Source organism: Choloepus didactylus, chromosome 16 (assembly GCF_015220235.1).
Source record: "Choloepus didactylus isolate mChoDid1 chromosome 16, mChoDid1.pri, whole genome shotgun sequence".
In the NCBI taxonomy this organism is placed as follows: Eukaryota; Metazoa; Chordata; class Mammalia; order Pilosa; family Megalonychidae; genus Choloepus; species Choloepus didactylus.
Window position 1 is genome coordinate 22,425,012 of NC_051322.1, and position 20,464 is coordinate 22,445,475.

At 42.5% G+C, this 20,464-nt stretch overlaps 1 protein-coding gene across 7 annotated transcripts in view; it reads right to left on the minus strand.

Annotated features, from left to right (window-relative positions):
* Positions 1-6,826, minus strand: part of NEDD4L (NEDD4 like E3 ubiquitin protein ligase) — a 378,998-nt gene extending 372,172 nt beyond the window's left edge. For all 7 annotated transcript variants that reach the window (XM_037805612.1, XM_037805607.1, XM_037805613.1 and 4 more), the window contains exon 1: positions 6,417-6,826. In XM_037805612.1, coding sequence (XP_037661540.1) covers positions 6,417-6,464 — 48 coding nt within the window. In that variant the 5' untranslated portion in view covers positions 6,465-6,826. The remainder of the gene's footprint in view (positions 1-6,416) is intronic.
* Between the last annotated feature and the right edge of the window lie 13,638 nt (positions 6,827-20,464).

The window sequence follows — 20,464 nt, forward strand, 5'->3', positions numbered from 1 at the left end:
GATTCCAGAACAGAGCTAGTAATCAAACACCTGGGAGCAGTGACAACTAATAGATCCTTCTCAAAGCTGATGACAGCAAATTATGGGAGGGTTCACACAGCAGAATGGGAATTACTATTTTAAAAAGCCCCTACATACACAAGACGGAAAGATTGTGCCATGACTCTCAAAGGACTTTTTCTGCGTGTTTGTATGTTGTGGGGACTTTTTTTCCAAATCCAAATGCCTGTCCCTCCTTCCCAAATTTTAATATGCCCTGGGTAAGAGGAACCTTGAAAATTTTGGACAGCAGATGATTCCGGATACTGTCCACATTGAGAAATATTGCTTTAGGTGTTTTTATTAGATAACTTTTTCCACTTTTTTAGTTTGTAGGAAAATATTGTTTTCTAAGTCTAGTTTCTCTAAATTATGCTCTCATTTCCATATAACACCAACAAGCAACACCCAAGCCAGAGTGAATATAAATATTGCCATCTATAGTCAGAAAATGAAATATAGGAATGAAACAATTTAAAATTGCAAATAACATTTTATCACACATCTCACATCCGTCATTAATCCTACTATCCTAATACTTATTATCATTAAATTATTCATATATTTTGATCCTCCTTAACATAGATTGTCAAAAGAGCAATACATGTTTTCCTTTATTACCAATTAACAAATGTACCATTCATATAAAAACCATTTATTCAAAGTTCTGCAACATCAAAAAGTTTGAAAACCCTTAAGTTAGGCTCTTCTTTAACTGCTGCTACTGGTCTAGGACCCAAAATTCAAGGGCGGCAATAAATTATAGCTCAAAATACAATATTTAATGTTCTGATGTCAATCTACCAAAGAGAAACTAATTTATTTCTTTCACCCACCTACCTGGTCACATCCTACCATATTTTTATGACATCATTTAAGTAACTGCACAATGCAGAAATGTGACTTAATTAGCAATAAACACCAAGTTTCTTCTCTTACAGTGAGTGCAGAAGCAATTTAGCAAGAACTGGCAAGGTACTGTTTCAATAATGTTACATGCTAACACCATTCTCAGCCTCAGGGATTTCCTTGCCATATTCATATTTCTCCTGAATAAACATCAAGCATATTGTTGCTCCCCAGAATCCAAAGCAAACTTCCCCAAGGAAGTTCCCTGGCGATGCGGGCACTTGTGGCATTGAAGAGATGCCTGAATGTCATTCAACTGCTTCGCTTTATGGTCTGAGCTTTCCCATTTTGCCACCATCCTCATCCCTCTGAACAAAATCATTATTTTCTCCTTAAGTGAGGGAAACCACTTTTCAGCAATGAGTAAACAATTCAAATAAAATATAAATAAGAATGTCAGTCTCTACAAATTCCATAGAAACCACCTTCTTGAAGAAAATTAAAATTTAATGAGAGTACGGAGTCAGAGTAGATTAGAGGATCCCGCGGGCTGGGCGGAAGGAGAGTGGGGAGTTATTGCTTAATGGGTTCAGAATTTGTTTGGGGTGATGAGAAAGTCTTGATAATGGAAGGTGGTGATGGTAGCACAACATTGTAAAAGTAGTTAATGCCACCGAATTGTACATATAAGAATGGCTAAAATGGCAACTTTGTTATACATGTTACCACAATTTAAAAAAAAGTTGAGTGTAGAATTTAAAAGACATTATATTTGCCAATTAATTAAAAGAACTACTTTTAAATATCACAATAACATATAGGCCCTCTTAGTTTGCTTTTCAAATGTGGGCAATTCTGGCCCAGACTGTACCTGCGGCAGTCTCTTTCCTGGGCACACAGCACAGATGTTTTCAAATTGGAATGAACGGGCAAGCCTGATCTTCCTCTAGAAAACTGCCTTTCAGCATCTACCTTTAGATCCAAACAATATTCAAATTGTATTTTCCTACAGCAATCTCGCCGTGCCTCTTCTGCACAGTTGCAACGATGATGTGCAGGATTTCTCAAGGAACCTCTTAAAAACACACCTGGGTTACTTTTTAAAGATTAAAGCCTATTCTTAATTACTTACAGATGGCTCTTCCAGTGGCATGTCATCTAGGCTCCCAGTTTCTTCTCTGCTAATGCCCATTTAACAGCGTATCAGAGATATTTTGCCCCTTTTCATGGAGTAAGAAAAATGGAAATTTACCAGTTGACTTACGAGTTTTGAGTAAAACTGAAGGCTCGGGTGATCTCAAGTTTTTAATTACTGCAGTGTATCAATTCTTAAACATCTTTTTCATATTTTAACATCTCTGAAATAGGGATGCTTCATAAAATCAATGACATAATTTGACAGCAAGTTTTTGTGTCTTTCTTAGTGGAACATAAAATAATGGTGCAAATGAAAACTGACACCTTCTTAGAGCCAAGGAAATTTGAATCTGAGCCAAAGGTTAGCCTTAAATGCCTGTTATAATGTGGGTGGTTAAATGCAAATAAGCAGGAGAACTCTAAGACAATATGGAGCAGTGGGGACCGTGGCCACTGGAGCATACAGGCCACAACTCAAGAGCCATGACTCAGAGCCACTAATTGAGAATGTGGTCCCAGCAAAGGCAGATTTTTACCATTTTCCATGAGAATTCCCAAACTTTAAAACTCTATGGAGATTATACAAAGCAAGGCTACTGGTCAAACCTGGCCCCATGAGTCATCAGTTTGCAATCCTTAATGTTTACTCTATATTACATTGTCATATTAAGATATCTAACAATAAAGATCTCTCTAGACACTTGGAAAGCAGGATTATTCAGCATGGCAAAAACTAGTGCTTTGGAATCGACAGACCTGGGTTTAAATCACAGTTCCAGAATTTACTGTGTGTCTTCATGCAGGTCTCTTAACCTCTCTGAGCATCTACTCCTCACCTACAAGTTGCAGCATGCCTCAGATGGGTCTTATGAGGATTAAATGAGATAGCATCTGTACAGGGCTTAGCACAGTTCTTGGTGTGGAGAAGGCATTCAAAACATTTGCTAATTATTCCCGTTTGTATAAAATAAGGAGGGAGGGCATCAAAGTACCAACCTGTGACAGTCTGGCCCTCATTTCTATACCATTTGTTCCAGTCTAACCACCAAAAAAAAAAAAAAATTTTTTTTAATGCCACATCTAATATCGTAAGAAGGCTGTCATCAAACCCTAGAATTTCACCCAACAGAAAAGTCCTCTCAATGAAGGATACCGTTCCAAGATAATGTAATAAAAGACTTCAGAAAGTTAACAGTGAATAACATTCATGGGTAAACTATAGCCAAAATGTGCTAAGATTGCCAAAAGCAAATAAATAAAAACAAAAACAAAACAAATAAAACCCACCAAGAAACCAAGCCAGAAGCAGAAACAAGTCCAAACTGTTCTGATTCCAAACTAAGTCTGATCCTGGGCCATGAATCAGAAGTTTTGTTAAATTGCTAATCCCTCCAACACCACTAGAACTTCATCTGATGGCGTTTTGGATTTTGGTTACCTAAATTGACCTGATTTCAATTAGGGTGAATATGAGCTGTAACTAACCAGAAGAACCTAAGCCAGAAATACAAAACAAAAGATAACCACCACATACACTCAAACAAGCAAAGCCCACATGTTAATCCCTTTCAGCTGCAAACTGGACGGACTCCTGCCAACCCACCAGGGAATAGCGCCCACTGCCTTGGCACCCCACTATTTTCTAGCTTAATGCAATGCTTCTTCATCAGCCAGGACTTGGAGTTTAAATCATCTTTATGAAATAGGATATAACTAAGTGCACTCCAAACATATAACGCTTTTCATCAAACTTCAAATAAAAATACAAGTTTACTTTTATGAAATTTGTTAGGTGTGGGTGCTATTTTGCTAAGAGGTTTATAAGGTAACTGTTTCACATGGTAAAACACACTTTGTGTTATCAAACACATACCAAGCATATAAACTGAAGTGCACCCACAATTTAACATGCCTTGGAAAAAAACAATCCTGCCATTTCATAAGGCAATCTACTTTAAGAGCCTGTTAAAATCTGCCATTTGTTTTCTCACACACAGACTAGTTCAGGGAGACAAAACAAGCTGTGCAAACTCAACAATTTGTTGTTAATATTCTACGAAGGCATTCCCTGATTTTCTGAAGGGCAAACTGACAGCATGAAACCTCCAAGGAAAATCAAATACGGTAGAAATGAGAAGTCATCAAAATAGCCTTGGCTTATTTATTTACTGGTAGGAGAAAGTCGAAAAAAGAAGACAGATGCAATTTGTCTTCTGTAAGATAGTGTGTGTAGCACTAAATAGCACCCACAAGTAAATACGGTGTCTTCATTGCCTTTGCTATTTTCTATACAGCCCCAAACACCACTTGAGCAACACAAAGAGCCCCACCATATACACAGACACACACATCCATTCTGTTGACAGCCTATCCTTCACTTTCACACAAGCCACCAATTCAGATCAGTATTAACTCATCGAGACAAAAGCGGGAAGAGATGCTCCAGGTAGATTCTGGCACTAGCTGAAAATGTAAACAAAGAACAAGCAACAGTGACATGCATGTGATTGATCCATCCAGTGGCATTTCCCAAACCATTTTTAAAATACATTTTTTCAGTGTTTTTTGTTTTTTTTAAACAACCATGTTACTGGGAAGGGGGAAAATAAGAACCTTAAGATGGAACCAGCTGTCTTCATGCTGCACAATACCTCAACCCAAGCAAGTCCCTTTGTTTAGGAATGTCAGTTCAGACCTCTGAAAGCTCCCCGCCTGCCCTCTACTGCTAATTAAATGGAGGCGATTGAAAGGGAAAGCTCCTGAAAGAGGGGAGAGGTGGGGAGAGAAGAATCCCCTGGGTAAATGAAACAAAGCTGCTTTTCACCCGTCCCCAGGTAACTGCACAAAAAGGGAAAATTATTTTACACAAGCACAGCATGGCAAAACATTCAAATACACAAGTCACACATTGCACGGTGACCATGCTTTGGTGAAACAAAAACCACAGCAAGCTTTGCTTAGTACCGTTAAAAAATGTCACACCCCAAAATACCCTTCTCACCTCAAGACATCTATTCCATTACACACCTGCACAATGCGCATGCATGGTGTGTGCGCACACCACACACACACACACACACACACCATGCCAGGGAAGGAAAGCAGAACCTCCCAACACGGCTAAGAGAGAAGCCATAACGTGGCCATGGCTCAGAAACAGCTTCTCTTTTAACCCCACCTCATCACCAGAGAAAGAGGGGACTATCAGAAAAGAAAGGGAAGAAAGGAATCCAGAAAGCCTGAATTTCCAGGCATCAACTTTTCATGAAATGCACAATCGGGATAGGAAATACCTCCCTGCTGAGTAATGCTTCATGAGTTGTAAATTCATCTCTCCAAAGGGGAGCCAGACCTGAGCGCGCACCGTGCCAGATGGCAAACCACTTCTACCTGCTCCATCCAGCCTGCCTGTCACGCCGCGCCAGCGACAGGCCTCCCACCCCCCTTTTTGGCAGAGCAACGTACCAATAAGAGACGACTGTGGCTTGTAGAGAGAGGGCTGGGCAGTGATTTAGCAGGACTGTCTCCAAACGGGAGTGGGAAACCGGGAGGAGAGTAAGGATAAAAAACAAAGCCTTTGGCAGTCAACTCGACGGTTGGGGGCGTGGCTTAATTTGCTTTATTAATAAAAGGGATCAATTGAGCCTTCGACTCTCCACCCACGCCGGGAGGTGCTGGGCTTTGAATTCTTGGGAGTAAAATATGGCAGGGCTGCAAGCTTCCTCCAAGTTTCCCGTAGCACCTGCCACCACCCTCACCCACCTTCCCCCCACCAGAAAGAGCTCTAAACCCATAATCCTGGCTTCGGAAGGCAGACGGACAGACACACACAGCTCCCAGCGTTTGCCACCGTGATAAGCACACACATGCTTCAGAACACTTCCTGACACATTCATTGGGAAAAAAGTTCCAGGAGGGGGAGGCAATTCAGGCTCCGCGGCAACCCCAGCTCCCCTGCGCCGCTGCGGGTCTCCAGGCGCGACCCAGACGTGACACACATCATGGACTCCCGGGCTGCAGGCGAGAGGGGCGGAAAGTTGCCCAATCGCCCCAGAGACGCCGCTTCGGGAGGAGGGAGGGAACACGCGTGGCGAAGAGGCGCGCGGTCCCCCCTATAAAAAAATATCGGGGGGCCGCTGGATGAACCCGTCGCTCCAAAGGCGCCGCGCCGCTTTATTTACAAACAATGCGCACAGCTCGGGTGGGGGGCGCAGGCGCGCGGCGCAGGGCCCAAGCCCCTGGGGACCCCGCTGCGGGACTCCCCGTGCTGGGAGGTGCCCCTCCTGCGGGGGACGCGCACCCGGGGGTCGCTTCGTTCCCTCCCCCTGTCCGCGTGGGGCAGGAACTCCCGGGGAGGTCCGGTGCTCCGGCCGGACAGCGGCGCCGCTCACCTGGTCTTCCGAAAGTCCGTAGACCGGCTCCCCGAGCACGGTCGCCATGGAGCCCGCAGCCGGCGCCCCGCACGGGCTCGCAGACGCTCCCGGGCGGCTGGGCTGCGGCGCCGACGGCGGCGGCGTCCCGGGCGCTTCGCAAGCTGCACTCCTTCCCCCAGTCCGTCGGCCCGCCCGGGAGACACCCGCCCCGGACCGGGCACCGGCAGCTGAGTGCTCTCGAGCGCGGGCGTCCTCGCCGCTTCCTCCCGGAAGGCTGCGGGGAATTGCGGCTGGCGGCCGCCGTGCGCCCTCCGGCCGCTCCCGGGAGAGCAACGTGCAGCAGGCGGCGGCGGCGGCGCGGGGCCCGCCGGGCTTCCCTTCCCCGCGGCCCGCTCCTCCCTCGCGGATCGCCCGCTCTCCGCCCCTCTCCGAGCCTGCCCTCAGATCACTGGAGCCAGCACGCCCGTCCCCTCGCCTCGCTCCCTCCCCGCCCCCGCTCTCCCCGCCCCCTCCCCCCACCCCGCGCCAAGTGGGGGACCCTCCCCGCCTCGCCGGGGCGGGCAGACGCTCCCCCCAGGCCAATCACAGGCCGGGCTGCGGGACCGGCTGCAGGGGTGGAGGAGTCCTGCTCTCAAACCCACCCCACCCCCACTTCTCCGCTGCGCTCGGGGGGTCACCCGGCCGCGGGGCGGCTCCGCAGAGGCTTCCCGATCTGGAGTTGGCCTCTGGAGCTGAGCCGCCCTCCACTCCCGGTTTCCCTCTGATTTGGGGAGGGGGTAGAGTGGGTATTTGGGGGAGATGAAGGCATTTTCCGTGAGAGAAAAAAGAAAAAAAAAACTCGCTTTCCTCCTTGCCGCGGTCTTTTTTAGCAGGAGCCCTGAGCTTGCTGTAAGTGTTAAAAGGGGAAAGACGGATGTTTCTAGACCCCTTTAAATTCTTGGCAGCCCCAGCAAACCGGACTTGACTACATTGTCAGCTCCCGGGTGCCGATCCGCCTGGCCCTGCCGCCAGCCGGGGAGAGGCTGCCCCAGTGTGGCCGCGAGTCGCCACTGCCTGTGTCAACCTTAGAGGGAACAAAACCAACGGGTACCCTCGCTGAGCGCACACCCACCCACTCGAGAACCGACCGCGTGGTTCTTTGAATAAAAGGCAGCTGGTTTTTGAGACGCAACGTGAAAAATCAAGCTCGAATTTAAGCTTATTAGCCACCTGAAGATGCTCCCACAGCCTAGCTACTGCTTCGCTAGCAAACAGTTAGTTCATTTAATCCTTCCGAAAGCAGGAATGCGAGACTGCTTTAAATAAGGGAAGGAAATTTGCCACTCTTTTTCAGGAAGCCTTTCTTTAGATTTAGATATTAAGTACAGTTGGGGGTTAAAAAAAAAAACTGAAGTAGAACATGCCACTTATCTTTGAAAAGAAAACATCAACGTGCCTTACTTGTGTATTTAAAAGGAGCATTTAGAAATTTCCTTCGAGTTAAGTTAAAAATTTCTTTAAAGTACGTTGTTTAAGAGAGAGGAACTCACGTGATCCAAAACTCACCATGCCGGTCCCCAGCTATGTTACTAAATAGCTACTGTGCGCCCTGATAGGTCATTTTCAAAAGAAAAAGGTGCCCGCCCCTCTTAAGCTCTCCTTTGCCTCCCTAATACTTGACTGTGGCTTAAAAATGTAAATGGGTTTCCTTTCCAGATTTAGCTCCATGGCATCACCACCCTACTCAGAAGCTTTCTTCTCCAGAAATCGTGAGTGAGCCAAGATGCCACAAAAGCCCAGTTGAGAAAAAATAATTTTTATGGAGGATCATTTAAAGACAGGTCTCTGTTCAGTATTTCCCCACAAGGATTTTCCCACCTTTTAAAACCTACATTCTTTTCATAAACAAAAGCTTCACACACACACACACACAATTCTAGTGCATCCCCTCCCCCTGAGTGTGACCGCTATAGGAATCACTGCTTCTCTACCTTCACTGCTTCTCTACCTTCACTAGCCAGTCAAGCTTGGGGCAGTTTACATTGGGGGGGGGGGTGGGGTGGGATGGATTCTTTTAATTTTCTAATAGGAAATTGTCATTTCTAAGTATACAGGATACCCCTCGTATGCCCTGGGGGAGCACAGTTTCAGTCTTTATCTTTGGGCGAGGCCAGATCATCTGGGCATTTGGGTATGCCATACTTCTCTCTATCCTTTATGGATCATGCTCCCACCCTCCCCCCAAGAACTCCCCCCATTACACCCTGCACCTCCCCACCCTCAGGGGTCACATCCTTGGCTTTCACTGATAGATGGTGTTAGAAACTACAATACGAAAGAAAACCCACCATATGTCATTTACTGTAGGGGTGTCTATAAAATCATGATCCACAATATAATTCAATGACCTTGTAAGAAGAGTCAAAACAAGAAATGTATTTTAGACCTATGAGAAAGGAACTGGAATACTCTCTTCCAAGGAACTGGAATACTTTTGCATTGTGGATGACAAAAATTATTTCAGTTGATTGTGTTTTTCTAGTTACTTCGGTTACCAGGAAATTTTGGCTACCAAAATTTTATGGCCTTTAGCTGTAAAAGAACCTGTAAAAAAAAAAAATCCTCTTTGTAACTATGTACCAACTATCCTCACCCCCGCCCCGACACACACACACATTAGAATCACCTGGAGAGTTTTCAAAATATACTAAGTGCCCAGTCCCCACCACAGGAGATTCTGATTTAATTGGTCCAGAGTAGGGCACAGGCATCAGTAATTTTCAATATAGCCCCAGGTTATAGCTAGCGTGCTACTAAGGTTGAGAATTTCTGCCTAGACCAGTGGTTCCTAAACTTCGCTGCACATGGGAACACCTGGGGATCTTTAAAAATTACTGTTCTCTGGCTCCTGCCCCCAGGCATTGTGATTTCTTTTGTATGGGGTGCGATGTAGGGATCAGTTTTAAAAGCCCCCAGGGTGGTTCTAATGCACAGCAAAGTTTAGGGACCTCTGGCCTAGACTTATGTTCCTATTCCTTTATGTATTTTCCATGATCCTAATTTTTTATTTTTTATTTTCAATTTTTTATAAGCCAACACAATAGTTGTGGTACGAGATAGGATGTAAACAAATACATTTAATACAACCAGTACCATTGATCAGTACTCCTACCACTCTCAAATCTCAGATTAATAATGCAATTTCTTGGGGGGGGGGCGGGATGGAGAGGGGAAGAGGACAACCCTTAATGGAAACTATTCAGTAATCTTATCCAGAGTAAAATTGTCTCATCCTCCAACTTCACATCTTCCCAACAATTACACAGAACCTAACTTGTACATTCTCCTCCAGAATTTGTTCCTTTCTTTCCCCTTGGAGGCTGCCTTTAATATCTTAGATTCGATACTGTGGGTGTTTGGTAAATGCTCTCCACTTGGATCATCAGAAATGAAAAATCAGTAAGAACAATTTTAAATTACAACGGATAATCACAAATAGGGAACAGTTTAATGTTAAGCCACTTTATAAATTATTGAGTTGTCTTGGCAAAACTATGAGTATCTTTAATCACATCTGAGAAGTACCCAAAGCACGTTAAGACATAATGCCACATATTTGGCTATCTTTCATAAAAATAATACTAGAGGTTTCTCTTCAATTTTTAGTGCTGATTTGTGTACTTTAAATAGAAATCCCAATAAGCAGACATTTTGAAGATAGCCATGTACCTGAAAAAAACTGATCTCGTTTTGGAACTTAGCAACATTCATTGACATATAAAGAAATCTCACAAAATTAAGGTTATTTATGATCATATAAAGAAATAAAACATGCTTCACATTTTTGACAATCAGAGGTGAATAGCAAAGAATAACTTTAAATAGTTTATCTTTTTGTAGAAAAATATTTGAGCCTTTTAAGAAACATCTTGAACACCTACATGGTATTCTAGCACTTAAAAAATAATAAAATGTTGTTTGAGAAATAGGGTTATGATTCCCATTTGTTACAACCTCACAAAGTATCTGTTTTAACTGGCTTATTAGTTATTTAGCTTTTTTCTCATTATTATTTCTAAAATATCTGAGTTCATCTCTACATTTTTACTCTGTCCTTTTTTCCCACTTTTTAATGACTTATCTGTTTTTTAATTGAGTCCTGTTATTGTTTGCTTTCTTATTGTATTTGTTTCCTTCTCTTAGTTTGGAGGTTAATCACTGCATTTCTATTCTTTTGCTGGTTACCCTTGTGTTCCGATTTGCTAATGCTGCCAGAATGCAAAATACAAGAAATGGATTGGCTTTTATAAAAGGTATTTATTTGGTTACTAAGTTACAATCTTAAGGCCATGAAGCGTCCATGGTAAGGCATCAACAATGTGGTATATTCACTGGAGAAAGGCCATTGGCATCCGAAAAACCTCTGTTAGCTGGAAAGGCACATGGCTGGAGTCCACTTGCTCCCAGGTGGCATTTCAAAACATTGCTCTTGGGGCGTTCATCCTCTCTTAACTGCGCTGCTCTGACGTCCTGTTTGTGAGCTCATATAGGGCTCTAGTAAACTAATCAAGGCCCATGCTGAATGGGCGTGGCCACACCTCCATGGAAATTATCTAATTAGAATTATCACCTACAGTTGGGTGGGTCACGTCTCCATGGAAACAACCTAATCCAAAGGTTCCAACTTAACCAACACTAATAGTCTGCCCCCACAAGACTGCATCAAAGAACATAGATTTTTCTGGGGGACATAATATATACAAACCAGTACAGCTTGACATTTTACATGCTTGCCTAACTTAACACATCAAAAGTTAATATCTTAATTCCCATCTGAACAATACAAGTTTAAAACACTGCTTTTGATCATTCACTTTTACAAGCTATTGCTATCCAGTTTCACTCTGTCCTTTAAATGACCAAATTAGATATTACTATAGTATACAAATTTTTTAGCTTTACCAATGTGTTTTTCAGTTTCTTTCCTAATGATTCTTTGTTACTTCTAAGATATTTCTTTGGGAACATTTTCCTTCTTCCTGAGGGATATCCCTTTAAATTCCTTCAAAAATGGGTCCATTGGTGGTAAGTGCTCAGTTTTTATTTATCTGAAAATGTCTTATTTTACCTTCATTCTTGAAAAATGGTAAAACTTCTATATTAGAAGCCAACTCAAAACTACTGTGGGATGTGGCAGGGTGTAAATTAGTAAACTTGATGTGACCAGTGTCATTGATCAGTTCTACACACACCACTACACCCCCAACCCCACTCTGAAGTCTCCAGTTTATAACCAATTTAGTTGGGGGTTAGGGATAGGGAGATAGGACAGCCCTGAAGGAAAACCACTCAATAGTTTGACCCAAAGTAAAACTGTTGTCTCATTCCCAGCACTTTGAAGATGCTATTCCTTTGATTTCTGGATCCCCTTGTTGATGTTGACTGGCCAGTTCTTAGTCTAATTATTGTTCCTTTGTAAATTTGCATTATCATTAGTTGCTTTTGTTCTAAAGTTTTCTGTAATTTGCTTAGATGTGGCTTTCCTCATGTACTTTGTACTTTATTTATGGATTGAAATCTTTTATCATTTCTGGAAAATGCTCAGCTATTATCACTTCAAATATTGCCCTTTCTCCATTCTCCTTAGTCTGTCCTTATGGGACACCAATTAATTATTCATTAGACCTTCTCATTATCTCTTAACCTCGTTTACATATTCCATTTCCTTGTCTAACTGTACTATATTCTAAGGTGTTTCTTCAGATCTCTCTTCTACTTTGCTAAATAACTATTCAGTTTCCTCTAACTTTTTGTTTAACCCATCTACTGAGTTTTGTATTCAACAATTATATTTTCCATATCTAAAAGTTCCATTTAATTCTTTTTCAACTCTGCCTAGTTATTTTTGATAACTTCTTATTTTCTCTTTCTAAATTTTGTTTCTTTAAACTTCATAACTAATTATATTTTGTTCATCCTAATATCTGAAAGTTTGGAATATGTCCTCCATTGTTTCTGCTGACTCTCACTCATGGTGACATGATTCCTTGTGTGTTTATTGTGAATTCATTTGGTTGTGATATTATTTGGTTAACCTCAGTCTACGGGAATCCAAAGTAGATTTGTGTCTGCTTCTGCTAAGAACCAAGGAACATTAGCAAGCTAGCACCCATTCTTAGCCCCACTTGAGAGTCTCAGCTTAATACAGGAGCCTCTGGTTAAGCTCGATGACCACATATGTACCCACTTGCCTAAAGTTTAGTTTCCCCTAAAATGCAGTGCTGATATAGCTTACTGCATCACTCTTGGGTTTCAGCTAACATTTTCAGAATGAGGGGTATGGTTAACCGTATTACTTTTCAGCAAATAGTTACTCCCCAACTCCCAGGAGGATTAAATATCCCTGTCCTGGTGATATTGGTCTTGGCCATGTAACTTGCTTTCACCTGCGGAATATGAGCAGAAGTAGCAGTGTGGCCAGTTCAAAGCAGAGGTCATAAGAGGTCTTGCAAATGTCTGCCTCCTCTTTTGTCCTCCTGCCCTCCACGTGAGAACCTTGCAGCCCAGACGAGGGTTGTTCCTTAAACTGAGATCCCGTAATGAGAAGACATATGGAGCAGACCTGAACCTGACCTGCAGCCTAGAAGGGGGTCACCCAATTTACAGCTGCCAACATGCAAAATGAACCAGAAATAAATATTTGTTGTTGTAAGCTACTGAGGTTTTGGGATTTTTCCTATGCATGATTATCACAGCCAAAGCTGACTAGTATACAGGGCCTTTGGGGATTAATTTCCCTAATGTGTTGCAAGCCTAGCAATACATTTAAAAGGTCAAGCTGGTTTATGGCAGGGAAACCCTTCAGAGTTGCTAGACCCCATCATGCCAGCTGAGACAGGCTTATGGCCCTCATAAAGGCAGCACTTGAGATTCAAGGCAGTTACATTTCTTTACCTAAAAGAGGCAGAGCCAAAATTTGTTCTTTTAAATAACACCCTCTACATTTGTATTCTATCCCCATTAACTCATCAACTTTAAAATCAAACACCAAGTACTTATTTCCTAGAAATCGAGAAATGAATCACTGTAACAAGTTACTACAAAATTGGTGGTTTAAAACAACAGAAATGTATTCTCCTACAGTTCTGAAGGTCAGAAATCCAAAATCAGTTTCTCAGGGCTCAGACCAAGGTGGGCAGGCTCCGCCCCCTCTGGAGGCTCTGGGGGGAATCCATTTCCTGGCCTTCTCCAGCTTCCAGGGCTGCATTCCCGTGGCTCAGGACCACTGCCTCCAGCTTCACATCTCTCTTGCTGCTGAGGTCGCCTTGCCTTCTCTCCTCTTTGTGCGATGAAGTCTTCCTCTGCCTCCCTCCCTCCTATAAGGGCACTTGGGACTGCCTTTAGGGTCAACCCAGATAACCAAGGTAAACTCACCATCTCAAGATCCTTAATTTAATCACACTGGCAAAGTCTCTTGCTATGTAAAGTGACATTCACAGATCCCAGGGATTAGTGCCTGGAGGGATATCTTTGGGGCCATTATTCTACCTACTGCAGGAAGTATGGTGGTCAATTTTACTGCATACTCTTCTGGATGCCACAAACGTTCAACTCTTTGAGTCCAGTTCTTTGGCAGAAAAGGATATGATTGTTTTTTTCCTCACATTGCATTTCCATTTTCCAGAAGCAAAATGAATGATGCCCTTTAACTCTATGGTAGATGTTCTAAAACAGCTGCTTTAATTAACAATTTTATCATGTTCATTGATTATTTATTTAAAAAAAAATTTGAGAAAGAATTCCTTAAGTGACTGGAAAATTCTCTACTTAATTTTAAGGATGAAATGTGTCTTTTCATTTTAGAACCCTTACTCCGCTGATAGAATTTACAACTGATCTTCCTAAATGTTTTTCTCTACCTTTATTATTTGTATAAAAATCTGGAAGACTGAGGCAAAGTCTTTAAATGACTCAACTAACAGTTCCAAAGAAGTACTAGCAGTGTTGAAATAGCTATCAGCTGTGTGCTGGAGGAGGGGGCTACAAGGAGGTGGAGGAAGGGAGATTGGGATTATTTTGTCCCCAAAAGATAAGTACCGGAAAAGAGAAAGAGGATCTCACGTACTGGAAATCCTCTTTAATTATCAGTGGTGTCATCACAACTTATGACTTAGCACTAGTGGTAAACCAAACCAGATCTAATAACTGAAAAAACACACATTTCTCTACAATGTTTTCCATTCCCGACCCCTAAATGCAACCTCCATTGTGCTCACTGCCACCACCTCCCCCACCTCCACTTTTACCTCTTTCCAATGTTACAGGCTCTTCTTTCAATATCACTAGTTATGTTAAAATTTGATGCCAGACAGAGGTGGTTCCTCCATCTACTGTAGATTCAGTTCACCAGCATCTCTAGGATATATCCCCTGTGAATTTTCACATGTATCAAATTGGTACTATGGATGGAGGAGAGCAGCTACTTTGTGTTTCCAAGGAGAGAAAAGTTGAGGGAACAGGATTAAAATACAGGAGAAAATAAAGCCAAAAGTTTGACAACATAGTCTGTTGGTGAGGTTGTGGGGAAACAAGACTTCTACATATTGCCAGTGGGAATCCCAAACAACCCCCATGGAGGGGAGTTTGTCTGAGTCTTCACTGGTATTTACTCATTGTTTTAGTTTCCTGGGTTGCAAAAAGCAGATACCACCCTCTGAACCCCAAAAGATATGTTCTTTCCACATACAAAATAAATTCATTCCATTCACAACATCCCAAAGCCTTAAGATTTTTCAGTAACAATGCTAAGTACAAAGTCTCATCAAAACCAGTTACAAGTGTGGTCTGTCCATCTGTGCACCTGTGAAACCTAGAGAACAAGTTATCTGCTTCCAGTATACAGTGGAGGGACAGAAATAGCATAAACATTTGCATTCGCATTGGGAGAAATTAGAAGGAAAACAGAGGTCACGGTTCCCAAACAATCCCGAAACACTGCAGGGCATACTCCATTAGATTTCAAGGTTAAGAATCATCTGTGGGATATTTTGTCTTCCAGACCTAATGGAGTGGCAGCCCCACCCTTCCCAAGTGCTTACACAGCCCCATCCCTTCCCATGCTCTCACCAAACACTGGGGTGAAGTCTCCACACTCTTCAAGCATTGGGGTGGCAACCAGACTCTCTGCAATCCCAGAGGCACAGGCTTAACCCTCTCAGAACAGTGGGGTGGTGGCCAGATGCTCCCCAATCCCTGGGGAGTAGGTTCTACCCTCTCTGAAGCCTGGGGTGGCTGCACTTCCTGAACAATGGGGCAGAAGGCACATCCTCTCCAAGCTCCAGGGCATACTCATGCTTTCCACATACATGCGTGGATCCACTCTCTTGGCCTGAGATGTCTTCAGTCCAGACCTCAGCTTCCAGGGCCCTACTTTTGAAGTCATTTTTCCTTCACTCTGTCCCTTTTAGTCCAGAATGGCAGAGGTTCCATTCATACAGATCTCACAAAAAGCTTGTCAGTTTTGCATGTACTACACAGGGGTCAAATCCATCGGACCAGTAGGACTTTCTATAGATCCTTTCTGGATGACCGCACCTCCAATCCTGACTTGCACTGAAGTGGCTGACTGGATCCATAATCAGTTAAACCCTCACATGGAGCACTATTCTCTGGGGACTTACTTTCCAGAAGCTCAGAATTTTCAAAACCAACAGTTTCTGGTTTCTTTGTGCCCAGGAGTTCAGTTCTCAGTTTATGCCTTTCTTCTCTCATTTTAATACAAGCTGCAAGGAGAAACCAGGCTGTACTTTCCATTCTTAGCTTGGAAATCTCCTCAGCTAAATATCTAAGCTCATTGCTTTCAAATTCTGCTTTCTATCTGACATCAGAACTCAATTTTGCTAAGTTCACTGCCACTTTAAAACAAGGGTTGTCTTTCTTCCAGTTTCCAACAGCGCATTCATCATTTCTGACTAAGGCCACATTGAAAGTACCTTTAGCATCCATACTTCTACCAACATTCTCTTCAAAGCAATCTAAGCCTTTTCTATCAAACAGCTCAAAATTCTTCCAGCTTCTACCCATTAACAAATTCCAAAGCTGTTTCCACATTTTTGGTGTTTGTACCCCACTCTCCTGGTACCAAAATCTATTTTAGTTTCCTAGGATACTTGAAGCAGATGCCATGAAATGGTTTCGCTTGAACCATGGGAATTTATTAGCTTACAGTTTTGAGTCTGAGAAAATGCCCAAATCAGGGCATCATCAAGGTGATACTTTCTTCCAAAGACTGGCTGCCGGCAATCCGTGGCTCCTCTGCCACGTGGCAAGACATGTCATGGCCTCTCCCTTCTCTTCCAGGTCTCACTGCTTTCAGCTTCTTGCTTCCGTGGCTTTCCCTCTCCCTCTTTGTATTCGTTCTGCTTATAATGGACTCCAGTAAGAGGATTAAGACCCATCCTGAATGAGGTGGGCCACACCGTAACTGAAGTAACCTCTTCAAAAGGCTCTGCTTGCAGTGCGTTTACTCCCACAGGAATGGGTTAGATTTAAGAACATGTCTCTCTGGGGTACAGACACCTTCAAACCACCATACTCATTAATTACCAATCCCACTTCTAAGAATATACACATTGGGAAATAAGAAGTGGCATGTGCATTTAAAATATCAAAAGCTTAGAAACAACCTCAGATGTCCATCATAGAAAAGTGATTCAATCAAGTATTGGAATAACCACACAGTGGAGGACCTTGTAGCTATAAGAATGAATGAAGAGGGAAACGATAGATAAAATAAAACGTCCAAACTTAAGACTCATTGGTGTCCCAGAAGGGGAAGAGAAGGGTAAAGGTCTAGAAAGAGTATTCAAAGAAATTGTTGGGGAAAACTTCCCCAACCTTCTACACAATATAAATACACAAAGCATAAATGCCCAGCGAACTCCAAATAGAATAAATCCAAATAAACCCACTCCAAGACATATTCTGATCAGACTCTCAAATACTGAAGAGAAGGAGCAAGTTCTGAAAGCAGCAAGAGAAAAGCAATTCACCATATACAAAGGAAACAACATAAGACTAAGTTGTGACTACTCAGTGGCCACTATGGAGGCGAGGAGGCAGTGGCATGACATATTTTAAATACTGAGAGAGAAAAATTTCCAACCAAGAACACTTTATCCAGCAAAACTCTCCTTCAAATTCGAGGGAGAGCTTCAATTTTTCACAGACAAACAAATCCTGAGAGACTTTGCCAATAAAAGACCTGCCCTACTTCAGATTCTAAAGGGAACCCTACCAACAGAGAAACAACAGAAAGAAGAAAGAGATACAGAGAATTTTAACAGAAATATATAGTACCTTACATCCCAAAGCACCAGGACACTCATTTTTCTCTAGTGATCATGGATCTTTCTCCAGAAGGGACCATAAGCTGGGACATAAAACAAGCCTCAAGAAATTAAAAAAAAAAAAAAAATTGAATATACTCAAAGCACATTCTCCAACCACAATGGAATACAAATAGAAGTCAATAATTTTTGAACTGTAACTCCACTATTTACTTCCTACATGATATAAATTACACAAACCCTAATGACAAATCAGTGGTTTTGAACTCAATGTAAAATACGTAATTTTATACAACTATATAAAGGTAGGGGAATGGAGGAGTATAGGAACATAGTTTATGTGTCCTATTGAAGGGGAGGTGGTATCAAAGAAAAACAAGATTGTTATGGATATAAGAGGTTAATTTTAACCCCCACAGCAAACACAAAGAAACTATCAGAGAATGTAACCATAGAGATGAATTGTGGAGTTCAGGTTAAGAGAAATGGGGGACGGTGCAATGGGGAGTTAAGAAATGAGGGTGGAGTTGCTGTTTGAGGTGAAGGGAAATTTCTAGTAGTGGATGGTGGGAAAGAGCATTACAACATTCTAAAGGTGATTAATCCCACTAATGGAAGGCTAGGGAGGGGGTGGAATGGGAAGATTTAGGCTGTATATATGTTCCCACAACTAAAAAAAAAAAAAAAAAGACAGTCTAAATAGATGATTGAATGCCAAGGATGAACTTGGATGGAATTAGAGGATAGAGGACAGGTGGATCAAAGGGACACAGTTGAGACATAAGGTAAAGGAAATATAGAATGTAAGCTTTGTATCATTGTTGAACCTGTTGTACTTCTTAGCTGTGCTTAATGGGATTGCATAAAAGAATGTTCTTGTTCATGGGAAGTGTGTACTTGAATTACAGTGTATGTTCAAGGATGTGTGCAGCTAGCTCTCATATGTTCAGAAGACAGAGCAATAGATGATGGATGATAGGGAGGGAGGGAGGGAAAGAAATAGTGATGTGACAGCATGTTAAAGTTGGTGGATTGAGCTGTCGGGGGAGGGGGGTCATGGTATGATGGAATTCTTTGTATGGGGTTAGTATTGTTTTTGCAACTGTTCCTGTAACTTTGAATTTATTTCAAAATAAAAAAAAATCATGCTAACTGTAAAAAAAAAAAAAAAAAAGAATGAATGAAGACGCTCTCTAGACACTGACATGTAGTGATCTCAAGGAAATAGTGTTAAGTAAAAAAGAGCCAAGTGTAGATCAATGTTTATCCTGGGCTATTATATTATATGTATATGAATGGGGAAAGATGTCTGAGTCCAGAATTACAGATAATGTCATCAGGACACTGTCTTCTGGTTCTGCATGTCTCCACTATGATTCATTCTGCAATCCACTTCTCTCCATAAAGCAAATGAGAAGGCCACTTCAAGCCCAAGATTCCCATCTCCCTGCTAAAAGAGTACTGGTCTCTCCCAAGCCAGTCTCCCAAACCAAGGAAAGCACTGCCTGGGTCACAGCCCCTTCCCTGAGCACGGGGAAGGAGAGGACAGGTTAGAGTAACTGACAGCCTCATCAGGACCATATGGTATGAGGGAGGGTAATTTCCCCAAATAAAATGGGTAGATTGAACAGACAAGTACAAGAGATGCCCTCCACAGGCTCAGACCTCTAAGAATTAGACAATGGAAAGAGACCATCTCAAAGTGTATCCAGACTTCAAATTTCTACACAAAATATGTGAGATAGAGGCAGGGCAAGATGGCGGCATAGAGAGGTCTGGAATTTAGTTATTCCTCTAGAGCAACTAGGAAATAGCCAGGAACAACTAGTAAACAGTCTGGAACAACTGATGGGGGGGCATCCATGACTGAACACACTTACACCAGCCTGGAATGGGTGGAATGGCTGAGATCGCAGCATAGAACTGTGAGTAAAGCTCCCCAAACTGTGGACCTGGCACCCCTCCCCCACAGGCGTGGCAGTGTGATCTGGAACACTTCCCTGTGGAAAAAAGAAGCAGGCTACTAGGAGCAAGGGAAAGTAACTCAACCAAGCTCCAATTGTGGTTTTAATTAACAAATTTGGACTACTGGATACAAACTACAAGTACAGATAAACCCTGGAGCTTCAGGTGTCTATGTGGCAACTGGGCCTGGGAGCCAGAGTTGGGCAGCTGGGAGTGTCAGCATTGCCCCATGCAGCAACTGTTAAAGAGGCTGAAAAGAAGATCAGACTTCGATTGGAGATATGAACAAAATGGACTTGGTTGAGATTGGGGTAGATCAGACTAAAGGATAGATAATGATATTAACTATGTTTTAAAATTTCAGCTTCTCTGTGGGACCAAAGGAAGAGACGTTTATTTGGTGTAAAATCTAAATTTTCTGTAGCACACTATATAATTTAACTTGTATGGTCAGTTTACTCAAACACCATAATTACATGGAACCTTGAATACAGAGTGAGATCAGTTGGTTTGCACAAGTTAGCATGAAGCCCCAGTACACCCCAGAGTAATTTGGGCAGAGAATAAAAAGTATTTGTAATGCTCCCTTGAGGGTCTGGGGGAAAATGTGAAATATTAAACTTCCCCAGCTGGGGAATTCCTGATATTCTCACAAGCATTGGGGACTACCAGTTTAGTAGGTCAAGCCCTCAATATTGGGGCTTTCCCTTAAGAAGCTTGTTACTGCAAAGGAGAGGCTAAGCCCACTTATAATTATGCCTGAGAGTCACCCCC